The 17375-nt window shown below is 46.2% G+C and overlaps 1 protein-coding gene across 4 annotated transcripts in view; it reads left to right on the plus strand.

Annotated features, from left to right (window-relative positions):
• NOX4 (NADPH oxidase 4) overlaps positions 1-17375 on the plus strand; it is a 95721-nt gene that overhangs the window by 77642 nt on the left and 704 nt on the right. For 2 of the 4 annotated variants that reach the window (XM_083609926.1, XM_083609925.1), the window contains exons 14-17: positions 7252-7371; positions 8686-8794; positions 9976-10044; positions 10928-11028. In XM_083609926.1, the coding sequence (XP_083466052.1) occupies positions 7252-7371; positions 8686-8794; positions 9976-10044; positions 10928-11028 (399 nt within the window). Of the gene's footprint in view, positions 1-7251; positions 7372-8685; positions 8795-9975; positions 10087-10927; positions 11029-17375 lie in introns of all 4 variants that reach the window. The other 2 variants (XM_083609927.1, XM_083609924.1) reach the window with 1 other exon arrangement.

A 17375-nucleotide genomic window follows, 5' to 3' on the forward strand; every position in this document is an offset into this window, starting at 1 on the left:
GACATGTTTTTCATGCTGTGTTTTCTTGTTTGTTTGTTTTTTCATAATACTGCAGAGCTGGCACAAGATGAGAAGCTGCAAGCGCCTCTCCGAGGAGCATTTAAATGAAATACTTTTAGGCCTCTCCTCCAGGCTTCCTGCCGCTTCTCATTTGGCATTCTCGTGACATTTCCTGATCTCCACGCTCAGCTTTCCTCTGGGAAGTTTTTCTGTTTGAATGGCGCCATGAGCTGCTGGAATATTGACCACCTCCATGCTCAGTTGCATTGGCTTCTTGGCCTCAAAGGGATCTCGGTGTGGGTTGTTTAGAAATGAAGCAGGGCACGCTGCAACTTTTAGAGACCAAGCTCTTCTAGATTGAAGCTTTGAAATGGTGGTTCTCTCAGACAGGGTTTGGGGAAAGACAGAAGGATGAAGTGGCAGTTGGATCATAGAGTCATAGACTTGCATAGTCATAAGGGACCCTAAGGGTCGTCTTGTCCAGTCCCCTACATTGCAGGAATCTCAACTAAAGCATCCATGACAGATGGCCATCCAACATCTGCTTTAAACTCTCCAGGGATGGAGAGTCCACAACCTCTCTAGGGAGTCTGTTCCACTGTCAAACAGCTCTTGCTGTCAGAAAGTTCTTCCTGATGTTCAGCCGGAATCTCCTTTCTTGTAGGCCATAGCCGTTGGTTTGGGGTCCTACCCTCCAGAGTAGGAGGAAACAAGCTTGCTCCATCTTCCATGTGACAGCCCTTGAGATGTTTAAAGATGGCTATCATATCAGTCTCCTCTTTACAGGCTAAATATCCACAGCTCCTTCAAGCTTTCCTCATAAGACTTGGTTTCCAGACCCTTGATCACCTTGGTTGCCCTCCTCTGCACGTTTCAGCTTGTCAACATCCTTCTTAAATTGTGGTGCCCAAAATTGGACACAGTATGCCTGGTGGCTCTGTGGGTTAAACCACAGAGCCCAGGACTTGCTGATCAGAAGGTCGTGGTTCAAATCCCTGCAACGGGGTGAGCTCCCGTTGCTCGGTCCCTGCTCCTGCCAACTTGCAGTTCGAAAGCACATCAAAAGTGCAAGTAGATAAATAGGTACCACTCCGGCAGAAAGGTAAACGGCATTTCCGTGCGCTGCTCTGGTTCGCCAGAAGTGGCTTAGTCATGCTGGCCACATGACCTGGAAGCTGTATGCCAGCTCCTTTGGCCAATAAAGCGAGATGAGCACCGCAACCCCCAGAGTCGGCCACGACTGGACCTATTGGTCAGGGGTCCCTTTACCTTTATGCCTGGTGTGGTCTGGCCAAGGCAGAATAGAATGGGACTATTATTTTCCTTGTTCTGGACATTATAGTTTTGTTGATGCAGCCTAGAATAGCATTAGCTTTTTTTGCTGCTGCGTCATACTATTGACTCATGTTCAGATTGTGGTCTACTAAGACCCCTATTTATTAAAATAGCTCCAGCTCAGGTCTGTCAACACTGACTTGACTGGCAGTAACTCTCCAGGGTTTCAGGCAGGGGTCTCTCTCAGCCCTCTCCAGAGAAGCCAAGGGTTGAATGTGGGACATTTTGCTTGCCCTACCACTGAGTGCCAGGGGGCCTTCTAGAGGAAAAGCAGTGAAGGATTCAAGCAAGGAAAGATGCAGTGTGTGTACTATGAATTTGCACAGCCCTTTGTTACCCTCCTGCTTCTCCAATTCACTCTAGAGCTCACGCATTGATGGCATCTTTGAGCAACCTAGTTGTTCCGTCCCCAAAGCAAAAATCAGGTGCGCTGCAGAATAGCTGGACAGCTAGCAGCTGGGGAATGTGGCTAGCAGCCACAGAACAGCAGTAGCAGCCAATGAAATTAGGTGCCAAAGCTATTGCAAGTGGTGTCTAACCAGCTAGCTGGAGCTGCTTTGTGCTGAGACCAAAAGGCGCAGAAGCTGTCAGGATGAAAGGTATGGGGTTTTGTTCTGTTCTGTTCTGTTTTTGCATTGTGGGTATCAGTAGAGTGAGGTGTCAGGCTATAGGCCTGTTGGTAGCAATACAGAATTGAGTGGGATTTCCTCCCAATATTTTTATTTTGGGCTGCTACTTTAAAAGAAAGAAGAAAGTTGAAGTATGCCGTATAGCACAGAGTACAACCTTCCTTCCTTCCTTCCTCTTTTCTCTTTCCTTCCTTCCTTCTCTCTCTTCTGCTCTCTCTTTCCCTTTCTTTCTTTCTTTCTTTCTTTCTTTCTTTCTTTCTTTCTTGGTGCCATCTAAGGACATCACATCATTTACAGAGTACCTTGAGCCAAAATGTATGCACAAAGACCTCAGCTGAATGACAGACCATCTGCTCTGCAAACAGAAGGTCCCTAAATCAATCCCTGGCATCACTATGTAGGGCTGGAAGAAACTCTGAAGAGTCCCTGTCAGTCTGTGTAAACAGTACTCACCTTGATAGACCAATGACCTGAGCTTCCTATGTGTCTGCTCCATGAAGCTGAGGACCATTTTCTAATGTTATGGGGAAGAGTGGGGAGAGGGCTTCCATGGGCTCCCTTGCTTTTCCTCCTCTCTCATAGCACTCGAATCTCTGGACATCCAGTGAAGCTAAATGTTGGAGGATTCAGAACAAATCAAAGGAAGTCCTTAAACTATGCAACTCATAGTGATGGCCACCCACGTAGATGGCTTCAAAAGAAAATTGGGTAAATTCATGGATGACAGAGCGAGGTACTAGACTGTGCTCTGCCACCATAGTTGGAGGCAACAATGCTACTGAATTTCGGTTTTTGGAAGCCACAGTAGGGGAGAGCTCTGTTGCACTCAAATCCTGCTTGCAGGTTTCCCATAGGAGGAGAAGGAGGAGTTTGGATTTGATATCCTGAAGGAGTCTCAAAGCGGCTAACATTCTCCTTTCCCTTCCTCCCCCACAACAAACACTCTGTGAGGTGAGTGGGGCTGAGAGGCTTCAGAGAAGCGTGACTAGCCCAAGGTCACCCAGCAGCTGCAGGTGGAGGAGCGGGGAAGCGAACCCGGTTCACCAGATTATGAGTCTACCACTCTTAACCACTACACCACACTGGCTCACACAGGCATCTGGTTGGCCACTGTGTGAAAAGGATGCTAGACCAGATGGGTTGTTGACCTGTTCTGGCAGCCTCTCCTTATGTTCTCAGGTTCAGGCTCTGTCGTTGCTGGTGCACACTCTTGCTGTAACCTCCAGAATCTGCTGTCAAAGTGGTCTTCACAATTTGTGATCTCCTGCTCTGGAGGGGTAGGACTCAAACCAATGGCTTCAAGTTACAGGAAAGGAGATTCTGATGAAACATCAGGAAGAACGTTCTGACATTAAGAGATGTTTGACAGTGGAACAGGTTGTGGACTCTTCTTCCTTGGAGGTTTTGAAGCAGAGGTTGGATGGTCATCTGTCATGGATGCCTTAGCTGCGATTCCTGCATTGGTGTGATGGCCTGGGAATTGGATTCAGAGGCTGAACCTGAGGAATCCCAGCCTGCACAGGAGTCCCCGCCTCCAGGACCGGCTGAGCCGGGGCTGGGGCTTGAACCTGAAGGGCCCTCACCTGTGCCGGATCCTCAGGAGCAGACACCAGCTGAATCTGCTCTGGAGGTGATCAAGGACCCATTGCCTGCAGGTGCTCCACTCTCAGCCCCATCAGGGGAAGAAGGTGAGGTTGCCTCTGGGTCTGGTAACCCTCCAGTCTCTCCTGAGCTGCAGAGGCTCAGGGCAGAGAAGCGGAGGGAACTAAGTTCTCGCAGGAGGAGTGCTTGCCTCCAGGCCAGGAGAGGCGAGTCACCTGAGGACCGGGGCCGCCCTATGCCTCGGGGCAGATAAAAGCCAGCCAGCCCAGTCCCAGGTTGGGGGAGCAACATTGTTGGTAACCTGTTCCTGCTGGCACCCTGTCCTGTTCTTCTGCCAGAGTTCTTGACCTCACCCGACTCCTTGCCTTGGACCCTTCTTCAGCCTTGACGGACAGCCCCCATACCACACCCTTGACCTCAGACTGGACTCGGACCATGCCGCATGGTAACCCCCTGGGACCAGCACAATTGCAGGGGCTTGGACTAGATGACCCTTGGGTTCCCTTCCAACTCGACAGTTCTATGATTCTAAGCATGGCTTGTCGCCCATGCATTATGGCCAGCCAGGGCATCCAAGTGCTCAGTAACCACCACCACCTTCCATCTGTCCTTGCCAGGCAGCAAAAGCTGGAAGATCTTCCAAGCCCTTGAATAGACCTTCATGAAATGGCTAGTGGGCTTCATGTTGTCAGGCCTGTCTTAGCTTGGCCTCTTACGGACAGCGCTCTGCAACCCTGACCACTTAGCGGTGGCCTTTTCCAGCTCCTCTCCATCTCTGCCTTCGACAGGGTGGCTTGAACTCTACACTAATTGCCGACCTGAATCTTTTGCTCAGTGACGAGATAAAACAAACAGTCTACTCAGGCGCAGTCTTCTGCCTCCAGGCACACAGCGAGGCCCAGTTTGTGGAGCAATAGCAGCCGACCTGAAGCTTAGGTCACCGGCTACAATATCTCCAAGTAAAGAAGGAGAAGAAAAACTCTGCCTGGCTTTCTGTGGAGCTGGAGGAAGGAAGCATCCTTCACCCGAGCAGTAATCATTGCAAGCTGGCCTCTGGGCTGACCTTGGCTTGTTAGAAAATGAAATGTACGGGACAAAGCTTCCTTGGGCTAATGGAGCCTTGAACTTTGGGCTGTGAATGTCAGAAGCAACGGAAGCAGCGCTGACGTTTGGCTAATGCCAAACATCTCCCAATTTATTTTGGAGGAAGGCGGTTGAATAGTGCAGCAAATACTGGCAACAGAAGTAGTGAAGGGTCTAAATTGGCCCATACCACATTAAACAGTCGGGGCTTCCTTCCAAAGAACTCTGGGAACTGTAGTTTCCTAAGAGTGCTGACAGCTCATGGCTGACCTCTGTTCCCTACACAAATCTACAGCTCCCAGAGTTCCCTTTGAAGAGGGAGGGCAATAGAGATTTCCTCACAACTCTGGGAATCCTTAAGAAACAACTGATCCCAAGATTCTTTGGGAGAAGGCGTGGCTGTTTAAAGCAGGGGTCAGCAATTTTTTTTAGCAGGGGGCCAGTCCACTGTCCCTCAGACCTTGTGGGGGGCCAGACTATATCTTGAAGGGGAAAAAATGAACAAATTCCTATGCCCCACAAGTAACTCAAAGATGCATTTTAAATAAAAGGACACATTCTACTCATGTAAAAACACCAGGCAGGACTCACAAATAACCCAGGGATGCATTTTAAATAAAAGGGCACATTCTACTCATGTGAAAACGCACTGATTCCCAGACCGTCTGCGGGCTGGATTGAGAAGGCGATTGGGCCAGATCCGACCCCAAGCCATAGTTTGCCTACCCATGGTTTAAAGTAATATATTGCAATATATCGTGAATCATGACATGTGTTAGGGCTGAACAATATATCGTCCAAAAACGGTTTGAAGCCCTTATTGTGATATCAGTTTCATATTTTTTGACCTGGCATATATGGCAAATCATTATATGTGTGTGTCTGTGTGTGCAAAAATCACAATGAACAACCATGAAGCCAGCCAATGCCTCAATATAGCTCCATTCTTATTTTAGATATTGTGATACATCAGTATATCACAAAGTATAGCTGGTGATATATCACACAATGTTGAAAACCAGCCCTTTTCACCAACACCTAGGGGGCCACAGGCTCCTCAACCCTGCTATAAATGCAGTGGTGTTACACATTTATTTATCTCTACAAGAAACAAACAAAAAGAGAGAAATCCCTAACGAGCTTTTTTCTTTTCTTTTTAATCCTGACAACTGATTTCTGAAGGAAACAAGTCCTTATTTTCCTCTGGCAAATTTAAAAGCAAGCAGAACATCTTACAAACAGACCCAATTCTGTCCAAAAGAAATAAAAGGAGATTATAAACTCCTTGGGCGAAAAGGGTGCGTTTTTCACCCCGGATGAGGAATTTGCTGCCCTTGCCTCTGAGACTGCCTCCTCCCCGGAGAAAAGAAATAAACATCTTTTTTAAAAAGAGCAGTAAAATATAATTCACCCGTGCATATGAAAATAAAGTCTGAAGCAAATTGATTCAAGTGGGTTTTATGCAGGTATCTGCGCTATAAGTTAGACATCATACCTTAACGTTGCTGAGATTTATAAAAAAAGGAAAACCTACCAATGAGTAGAAAGTTCTGCAGGCTCTCCTTTGCCTTGAAAGAAGACGTTCAAAGGAAACAATTTGTACACTCCATTAGTTTGTAGTAAAGCTGGAGCCAGCAGAAGTAAAAGTAAAATAGGAATAATGAGACAATCATGCTTTGGTGGAAGTGATGCAGGAAGCCTACGGAACTTACTGGGTGTTGAAAAATAACTACCCACCTTCTACCTTCATAGCAGACCTTTCCCATCCTGAAAGCATCATCTGTCACAATGTTGGAGATGGAGGAAAGATTTTCTTAGCTCACACCCATACATCCTCCATGTTATGTACCATTTTGGTGAGACAGTGGCCAGGCAAGTAGGGTATCGGCTAGTAGCTGCTGCTTTTCTTAAAAGTTCCCAAAACATGTGACAGAAGAGAAGAGGCTCGGGTCTCACTGTGGCCACATTCATGCTGTGCATTTAAAGAAATATCATGCCACTTTATAAACAGTCATGGCTTCCCCCCAAAGAATTCTGGGAGGTCTGGTTTCTTAAGGGTGTTGAGAGCAATGAGGAGCTTCCTATTCCCCTCCCAGAACTACAATTCCCAGAGTTCCCTGGGGAGAGGGATTGATTGTCAAACCGCTCTGGACACAAGGTGTTAGAAAAGATTTCATTTAAACCACATCATAATTGGAATGTACCCTTGTTGTTGCTGTTTATTGTGTTGATTCATTGCTTTCTCCTCCCCAAAAAAGTCTCAAAGTTGTAAAATATCAACCGGCTCTCTAGCCTTTTATAAAACCGGGTACACAGAATAAACATAGAAATCTCTAAAGGAGCTCATCCAATCAAAGCAGGAATTAAATAGGGGAATCCTATCCCATCCCACAAAAGAGGAACACCAAATATGGATCACCAATCATAGTGCAATGCATTCTAAAAACCCCAAACCTGGGCAAACACAAGTGCCTTCGCCTGGCGCCTAAAAACTGACAGTATTGGTGCCAGGCATGTTTCCCTAAGACATGTTATGATATCTTTTGAACAGGATGGTGATGGTGTTAATTTTCAAAACCGTGTTTTTCTCATCCTTCTGCAGGCTGTATGTGGACGGTCCCTTCGGAAGTCCTTTTGAGGAGTGCTTCCATTACGAGGTTAGCCTCTGCGTGGCTGGAGGCATCGGGGTGACTCCGTTTGCGTCGATCCTCAACACCCTGCTGTATGTAAGCCTCGTCGCACTAAAGCCTTCCTCTCTCCCACCTGCTGCAAGAGTTACTAGAATTTCCCCCCTAGATACGTCCCCTAACAACGGGGTTGTCCCTAGAATGTTAAAACTATGAGTTAGGGTTTTTTTTTAAAAAAAAACCAAACAGGGCTTTTCAGGAGGGGCAGTGCAGAAGGCGACAGGTGCAAAGGAGCCACAGGTGAGAGCTGAGTGCAGGGTGGGGACCAAAGGTGAACAAACGGCCACAGAAGGAGTAATAATAATAATAATAATAATAATAATAATAATAATAATAATAATTTATTATTTAAACCCTGCCCATCTGGCTGGGTTTCCCCAGCCACTCTGGGCGGCTCCCAACAGAATATTAAAAACGCAATAAAGCAACAAACATTAATAATAATAATAATAATAATAATAATAATAATAATAATAATAATAATATATTTATACCCTGGGTGGCTTCCAACAGAATATTAACATACCTGTTAAACAATACCTATTAAAATACCTATTAAACATTAAAAACTTCCCTAAATAGGGCTGCCTTCAGATGTCTTCTAAAAATCAGGTAGTTGTTTATTTCCTTGACATCTGGTGGGAGGGCGTTCCACAGGGCAGGCGCCACCACCAAGAAGGCCCTCTGCCTGGTTCCCTGTAACCTCACTTTTCCCAGCAGGACATTTCCCTCAGCAGAGGCACTCCCTCTCCCCTAAGTCGAATCAAAGCCTGTAAACTCTCCCCTCCTGTGGTTTCTGGCATGTGGTATTCAGAAGCATTGCTGTGAAGGGCAGAGAACAGCCATCAACAGTCCTCTCCCTCCCTCAGTTTGTCCTCTTTTAAAGCCATCCAAGTTGATGGCCAATCGGTACTTCCCAAGTTCGAAGAGTGTGTGAAAGAGAGGGGGATAGAGGGAAGGGAAGAGAGAAGGAGAACACGGAATGGTCATGCACAACTGTTGTTGCATCTGCTTTGGTTCTGCCACTCTCAAGATCCCAACTGCCTTGCGGTTTCTGATCTGCCGTTCCTTGGCAGCGAACCTCATAATCAGTGGCTGCTTCCCATAACATTGCAATAGATAGCCTCTGTCTCCTACATGCACAGGTGAGTCATACAACCCCACACCATAGGAACGGAAGTCCCAATCGAGATGCAGAGCGGTCCATATTAGTTCTGCCCATCCTCTGGTTGAACTGCAACAACTCAAACTGTGTGCCATAAACACGATGCCTCTCAAAGCTGGTGCACCTTTCTGAAATAGCAATTTCTTTCTTCCTTCCTCCCTGAAACGTGGCCTTCGCATAAAAGTGACGGCTGGGAACGCTACAAGCTCAGAAGGCTTTACTTCGTATGGGTGTGCAGGGACATTGCGTCGTTCCGCTGGTTTGCTGATCTGCTCTGCAAGTTGCATAACAAGGTAAGAGGAATAAAAAAATATTTCCCTGGGCTTGGTTTTGAAGGAAACCTCAGCCTTGTCTTTGAAAGCACGCTTGTTCTTGGGGTAGCCTGTTGAGTGTTGGGTATTGAATTTAGGTGACACTTGGCAATTAAGCATGTATTTTGAAAAGCTATGCAGACACTGGTGGTTTGCAGTGTGTGTGTGTGTGTGTGTGTACACAGCAACATGCATAACATGCTTAGTTCCTGTGTACACATACAAACATGCACAGGGTGTGTGTTCATGCATGTGTGTATGCACACATACACGCTTGGACAAAAAATACAGTGGTACCTTGGTTTTCGAACGTAATCCATTCTGGAAGACCGTTCAACTTCCGAAACGTTAGAAAACTGAGGCGCAGAGGGCTGGCTGCAAATGCAACAGAGAATATGGAGGGGGGATACTCTGTGTAAGCCGTTCAACTTCTGAGGCGCATTCGAAAATGGAAGCATTTACTTCCGGGTTTTCAGCGTTCGGCTATCAAAATGTTTGGCTTCCGAGACATTCAAAAACCGAGCTACCACTGTACTGTCATTATCCTTATCATCATATTCATCATTATCATTTATGAGATTTCAACAAATCTTTGAATTTAAACTTAAACTGGGATGCGGGTGGCGCTGTGGGTTAAACCACTGGACTTAAACCTAGGACTTGCCGATCAGAAGGTCGGCGGTTCGAATCCCCGCGACGGGGTGAGCTCATGTTGTTTGGTCCCAGCTCCTGCCAACCTAGCAGTTTGAAAGCACGTCAAAGTGCAAGTAGATAAATAGGTACCGCTCCGGCGGGAAGGTAAACGGCGTTTCCGTGCGCTGCTCTGGTTCACCAGAAGCGGCTTAGTCATGCTGGCCACATGACCCGGAAGCTGTACGCCGGCTCCCTCGGCCAGTAAAGCGAGATGAGCGCCACAACCCCAGAGTCAACCACGACTGGACCTAATGGTCAGGGGTCCCTTTACCTTTAATGTCCAAGGGCATTTTGGCCCAGCTTAGCTGAATACCACCCAACATGTGGCACAGAGACACGATGGGTTAAATATTTGTCTCTGTCTGGGATTTGGAAAGAAAATCTTTGTTTCTGCTTAAGAGGAAATGCGCAGATTCACTTAATGTCTCCCCTCAGCACAAACACTTTACTCCTTTTTCTTACTGTTTCAGCTCTGGCAAGAAAATCGTCCAGACTTTGTAAACATTCAACTTTACCTCAGTCGAACAGATGGGATGCAGGTATGCCCAGCTGCAGAGGGGCCCTGGGGAGACAACTGGAAAGTAAGCTGGTCATAAAAGAGACGCTTGCCACAGGGCTAGAGCACTGTGGATAATCCGTTGCTACTGGGGAGGCAAGAATTCCCAGCCCAACCCATCACTAACACCACATTTCGCTCTGTCGAAAAATGAATTGTCTGCTAATGGAAATCCTTCAACTGTTCCTCATAAGGCTTGGTTTCCAGACCCTTGGTCATCTTGGTCACCCTCCTCTGCACACCTTCCAGCTTGCTAGTATCCTCCTTAAATTGTGGTGCCAAGAACTGGACACAGTATTCCAGGTGTCGTCTGACCAAGGCAGAATAGAGTGGTACTTTTAATTCCCTTGATCTGGGAATGCAGCCTAGAATAGCATTAGCTCTGTTTGCTGCTGCATCACACTGTTGACTCATGTTAAGCCTGTGGTCCACTAAGACCCCTAGATCCTTTTCACGTGCACTTCCAGCAAGCCAGGTGTCCCCCATCTTATAATTGTTCAACTGGTTCTTCCTGCCTGAGTGTCGAACCTTACATTTGTCCCTATTGGAATTCATAAAAGTGTTAGATTCTTATTCCATTATGGGGCCAGAGGCTGTTTGTTAGAGGGTGCGTCCCAGGGCAGGATTCTGCAGTAGGCTCTGCCAGGGCACAGGGGCTCTGGTACCCTGTAGACTTCCCATAGCAATCCTTTTGCATGCACAGATGCACACTTGCAAATCCAACCGTGCCAGTGCAGGCGCTTGCAATGGATCGAGCTGCCTACCAGGCCGTCCTTATATGCACAAGGCTGATGCGCAAAGTGGCTGGTGATTGATTTGCAGCCGTCGTGCGAGGCGCACCAAAGGGGATGTCTTGTTTCTTGCAGAAAATAATTGGCGAGAAATACCAAGTGCTGAACCGCCGGCTTTTGATTGGTCGGCCTCGCTGGAAGCTCCTGTTTAATGAAATCGCCAAGTGCAACCGACAGTAAGTGAGATTCCTAACCCGGCTCCCGGAGAAAGGGAATCGGGCGAGTTTAATAAACTGTATTTGTATGGAAATGACTTAATGCGCCCAAGCGCCTGATGGTTTGGCGTTATCAAATCTGTCGCATCTGAGAAATGGGGCCTTAACAAAAGGACTGTCAGTTTCCACAATCAGAACAGTTCGTCTTCCGGAGAACGGCTGGGGACGCTGGGAGCTTTATACATTTTCATAACATGCACAGAGATTTGGTGTCTTGCTCCATTCTTCCATATTGAAATGCCTTGTCTGGCAATATAGGTTGGTTCTGCACTGCCGGATGGTTTGTCCCAAATCGTTTTAGGGTGCATTGCACTGGGAATATCCCCTTCACAAGGCTCCAATTGATGTCAGTAGGGCTTGCACCGGAGGACTGCTAAGGGACCTGGCCATATTTTCCCTGGCAAACAGGGCTGTCCTCTATTTTAACAGCTCAGGACTGCAATACCTCAAGGACTGCCTCTCCCCACATAAAAGGTCAAAGGTAAAGGACCCCTGGATGGTTAAGTCCAGTCAAAGGCGACTATGGGGTTGTGGCACTCATCTCGCTTTCAGGCCGAGGGAGCCGGCATTTGTCCACAGACAGCTTTCTGGGTCATGTGCCCAGCATGACTAAACCGCTACTGGCACACGGAGTACCGTGACGAGTGCCAGAGTGCACGGAAACACTGTTTACCTTCCTGCCAGAGCGGTACCTATTTATCTACTTGCGCTGGCATGCTTTCAAACTGCTAGGTTGGCAGGAGCTAGGACAGAGCTCACCCTGTTGCGGGAATTCGAACCACCGACCTTCCGATCAGCAAGCCCAAGAGGCTCAGGGGTTTAGACCACAGCGCCACCTGCGTCCATTCTCCCCATATAAACCACCTCAGACTCTGCATTCATAATCTGAGGCCCTTCTTTGTGTGCCTCCTCCGTTAGCGGTCCGGAGGGTGGCAACACAAGAACGGGCCTGCTCTGTGGTGGCTCCCTGTTTGTGGAATGCTCTCCCCAGGTGAAGATCGCCTGGCATCTTCCTTATATATTTTTAGGCACCAGGCAAAGACATTCCTCTTCAACCAGGCCTTTGGCTTATTAATATTCTACAGCCTTTTAAGTGTGAAGGGGGGGTATGTTTCATCCTGACTTGTTTTTATCCTGTACTTTATTCTGTGACATGCCCTGAGATCTTATGATGAAGGGTGGAATAATAATAATAATAATAATAATAATAATAATAATAATAATATACCACAGAAAGAAAGAAAAAGTGCTATTTTTCTTTTCAAGAAATACTTTTGCCTTAATGAAAATTCTGAGAATTCTGAAGATAGCAGCTGCTTCTAAACTGAGTTTTTACTGTAGAAAAGCCACATTTTGATCACTCGCTTTTACAGCGTATCTGCATGGTTCTGTGGTCAAAATGCCCTCCCTCCCATCATCTTACTGTTCAGCTTCCCTTCCTGCCCCCTAAAACTTAGAAAATCCAACTTGTTTCAATAGAATGGAACAGCGGCACAATTCTCCAAGGGCAAATGTTCTCTTGCACAGCTGTTCAGTAGGTTGTTTGGCCCTTTGTGACCTGTAGAGCTTGTAGTAGCACTTTCTCTGCAGTCCATCTCTGCTCTCTAGGAATCAACTGCTTTAACACTTTCCTTTTCAAAGAACACGATTCCCTCTCCTCCTTCCGAGTTGGGCAGGTGGGCAGTAAAAATTGAGATTGTAGCAAGGGATGGGTGCCATATTGAAAGCCTTGCACCCCACACCATGGTCTCAATGGAAATCATCCACCTTCAACATTTAGGGCTATAGAAAGAGGGGCCGTATGCAACAGAGTAGCATCCTGTGGACTAGAGCTCCTACTTGACCTCACTGATGGCCAAGTTGGCTGGGGCTGATGGGACATTTTTTTAGTCCAAAATGCTGGCTGCCTCTGATGTTATTGGCACTCTAGAAGTCTGGAAGCAGAGTTGGTCTCCCACTTCCAGCTTAGAGCAGCAATGACAGAGGGCTGCAAAATTGTCCATTCCTAGAAGCACACATAGGGACGCGGGTGGCGCTGTGGGTTAAACCACAGAGCCTAGGACTTGCCGATCAGAAGGTCGGCGGTTCGAATCCCCGCGACGGGGTGAGCTCCCGTTGCTCGGTCCCTGCTCCTGCCAACTTAGCAGTTCAAAAGCATGTCAAAGTGCAAGTAGATAAATAGGTACCGCTCCGGCAGGAAGGTAAACGGCGTTTCCGTGTGCTGCTCTGGTTCGCCAGAAGCGGCTTAGTCATGTTGGCCATATGACCCAGAAGCTGTACACTGGCTCCCTTGGCCAATAAAGCGAGATGAGCGCCGCAACCCCAGAGTCGGTCATGACTGGACCTAATGGTCAGGGGTCCCTTTACTAGAAGGCATGGGAATATAGGAAAAGCCCTGGGGGACCAGACCAAAGGCCAAACTCAGACAGTGCTTTGTTTCAAACAATGGCCAAAAAAAGATGGTTCTGGCAAGCCCACTGTTAATGCCTTTCTCTGCTGTTGATTCCCAGTAACTAGGGCTCAGTTGCATCCTTCTTCTGAACCTGGAGTCTCACTATAAATACCACGACTAAAAGCCACTCAACCCCTTCCCATCTCAGTGGATTTGCCCAATCCCCTTTAAAAGCCACCTAAGCTATTGGCCACCATCCCATCTTGTGGCAAGGAGTTCCACAGGTCCACTGTGCGGTGTTTTAAGAGGTAATTTGCTTTGCCTGCCCTGAATCCGCTACCAATAAATTTCATCTCCTCCATGATGTACACCTCTTGTTGTCTCTTTCGTCGGCACAAAGATGTAACACTTTTAAGGATGTAGGGGCCACAGTTCAGGCACCTCTAAGAACCCAACTAGCTCATTGTACAACAGATCCCTGTCCACAGCTCCCCTAGGGATAAATTATTGCCACATTGCATCACAAGGAACGACGAATCTGGCGACTCCGTCAGAGCCAGCAAATGGAATGCGGTACGAACTTTCACAGCCTTTTCCTTCTGATGCCTTCCTGATTTTAGCAGGGCTTTGCATCTTTGTTCTTCACTTGAACAATGCTGAGCAAAAGTGTGCCATCTACTGGCGACAAGCTAGCAAGCACCTTTAACATTCAAGGTACCTCTGCAAACCGTGGGCTTCCCACGAGCCTGCAAAGACCTCTCTCTTGTGTGTCAGTAGCAACATTTGAGTTATCTAAGGAACAGCTCTTGGAGAATGAGTTGGCTTATTAGTATATTGGATGCATTGCATGCAGAATGTCCAAGGCACAGTTTTGCTTTTCAAGATAATAGGAGCATGGGCTGCTAGGAAGGAAAGGCCTTGCCTGACCATAGGGATGGACGGGTCTGTTAATCTCAGTTCCTCATTATTTCACTCTTAATTCAGTAATCTGCATTTCCTGCAGCAATTTGTGATTATTATTATTATTTTTTAAAAAATCCTCATGAGCATTAATCTCTTTTTAGCACAGATTTTGCATTAATCTCTTTTTAGCACAGATTTTGCCCAACAAACCCATGTTCATACACGTATTTGGCTAAAGTGCACATATAATGCATTTTTTGGTGTTATTTTACTACTATCTTCGTTTTTAGGCACACTTTCTCCTGACAGGTATTTTTGTGAACATTGTCTGGTTGGAGAACTTGGTTGTGAAATTTGGGCAAGAGTGAATTTCAAAGGATAGTTGTGCTTCGATTCACGTGTTGTTTCGGAAAACACAAAACTGATAGGTTCTCCTTCAAATGCGGGCTGAATCAGCTTCCTCCCCCATCCCTGGCTGCTAATCAGAGGAGACAATTTTGGATTAGATGAACCAAGAGTCTTGTTTAGTAGATAGCACCTAAGTTGATATGCTTGAACTTCACTGGTACGATGTTGTTATGGGGCAGCTATCACGACAGGAAGAATCTCAAAGCAACAATTGTTGTAGAGCCATAGTGTCTGCTTTGTGTGTAGAAGATCTTTCATTTAATCCCTGCCATCTGTAGATTAGGCTAGTAGTGATAACGGTCTGAAGGTGTGGAGAGCCATTGCCAGTCACTATGGAGCTAGGCCACACTCACATTTAAAACAAAAAAAAAATTTCCTTCCAGTAGCACCTTAAAGACCAACTAAGTTAGTTCTTGGTATGAGCTTTCGTGTGCATGCACACTTCTTCAGATATCTGAAGAATATCTTCAGATATCTTCAGATATCTGAAGAATATCTGATATCATACCAAGAACTAACTTAGTTGGTCTTTAAGGTGCTACTGGAAGGAAAAAAATTTTTTTGTTTTGACTATGGCAGACCAACACGGCTACCTATCTGTAACTCACATTTAAATCACTGTGGTACCACTTTAATCAGCCGCTACTTCCCTCAAAGCATTCTGGGAGCTGTAGCTTGTTCAGGACACAGAGAGTTGTTGTGAGTGTTGAGATTTCTATTCCACCTTAATGAGCAGACGTGTGGAACTGTTGCGCGTCACAAGTCTGTTTACATTCCAGCACAGTTTGCTGGGAACTTCCATTATGTTTATAGCTTTTGCTTTTCCTGTTCTCTCTGAAAAGACAAAGAGAGAGACATGTTTCTTTGTCCTGATTTATGATTGATAAATCTGTAGTTGTAGTATGCTTTGACAAGCCTCAGGCCTATTCTGTGTGCGCAGTGAGATCTGCTGATAGTGTGCCCTGGCTTTGAAGCCCGGGTCTCTGATTTCAATTGGAGCAGAGGCCGATGGTCTTCTTAGCGGGATGGCTGGAAGGAGATGGCTCAGCTGGGGCTAGCCAGCTGGCCTCCCTGCCCTCTGCATGTCGACAGTGAGAACCCTATTTCCTTTGGAGAGCTACAATTCTCAGAGTTCCCTGGGAAGAGAGGATGATTGATAAACCCCTCTAGGGTCTCTCAGATGGCTGAATAATGTTGATATAGGACAACTCAGAACTTTGGCAAAGAACAAGAGCTATAAGGTGCTTCCAAACCTTTAAAAACAAAACAAAAGCCAACCACCTTTATTGAAGCATTCAGCAAAATATAACAACAGGAAAAAAACACAAACTGTGATTCCAAAGCTCACTAATCAGTCTGCAACTTTGGGTAGAATTAATTTGCAAAATAGGATGTCGGTGAGTTTTTTGTTTTTGTTTTAGTCTTCTTTGAAAAATTACATTAATGCCTGGGAAGTGATTAGAACATCTGGCGTCATAAATATCTGGGTTGTCACATATGAAGCGGCCCTGGCAGTGTTGAAAGAATGGTTAATTGTGACTTTCCCACGGGAGATTATAGGTGGGGGACCCTTGGTGGGCCCTGTCAATCCGGGATCAGCTTCTTTGGGCACCAGACCAATTAAACTAATTACAGCCTCCCCTTGGGATGCTGGAAGCCTTGTGCCTTACGAAGATGGACAGATGCCAGCGAATTTGTGCATCCTGCCATCGGCCCCATAGAGGTCTGTCTGGACAGGTTTGGTGAAGTGTGACAGCCACCTGCTCTTGTCTTAAAAACAAACCCTCTGAGCTGAGATAAGAGATTTGGGGGCTGCGGTGGGATAACTCGGTGAAAACTTTGATTCAGTACTTAGCACCTGTGAGAAAGGTGGATTTCATGCTAGAGATCATTAGGAAAGAAGAAAATAAAGTCCTGATCACTGCGCCTCAAAAGAGATGACAGGGAAGGGAAATGTGCAGAAAAGGGAATCAGATTTTTTATAAAATAAAATAAAATAAAATAATATAATATAAAATAATAAAATAAAATAAAATAAAATAAAATAAATACAGTCGTACTTTGGATCTCAAATGCCTTGGCTCCCAAACAAATCGGCTCCCAAACAATCAAAACCTGGAAGTGAATGTTCCAGTTTTTGAATATTCTTTTAGAAGCTGAACATCCGATGGGGCTTCCACAGCTTCGAATTGGCTGCAGAACCTTCCTGCAGCCAATCAGAAGCTGTGCTTTGGTTTCCAAATGTTTTGGAAGTCGAACGGACATCTAGAACGGATTCCGTTAGACTTGCAAGGTATGACTGTAAAAATAATAATAATGTATTTATACCTCTCCCACCATGTGCCCCATGCCTTCTTAAATCTCTGCTCTGGAGGGCTGGTTGGGGGGAACCCAAAACAGATTTAGGGGGCACACAGCAGGAGGAGATGGGCAAGTTCCATTTCACTCATAATCATCATAATAATTTGTGCAAGTGGAAATCCTTGCTCTGATAGAATGAGTTATCTAGCACTACATTGGATACAAGCCAATGAAATTTGTTTTGTCAAGCAAAAACCACCTGTCAAAGTTGGCCAATGGTGTGAGGAGATCAGGATCTGGTCCT

This window comes from Podarcis filfolensis, assembly GCF_964270895.1.
Source record: "Podarcis filfolensis genome assembly, chromosome: 4".
In the NCBI taxonomy this organism is placed as follows: Eukaryota; Metazoa; Chordata; class Lepidosauria; order Squamata; family Lacertidae; genus Podarcis; species Podarcis filfolensis.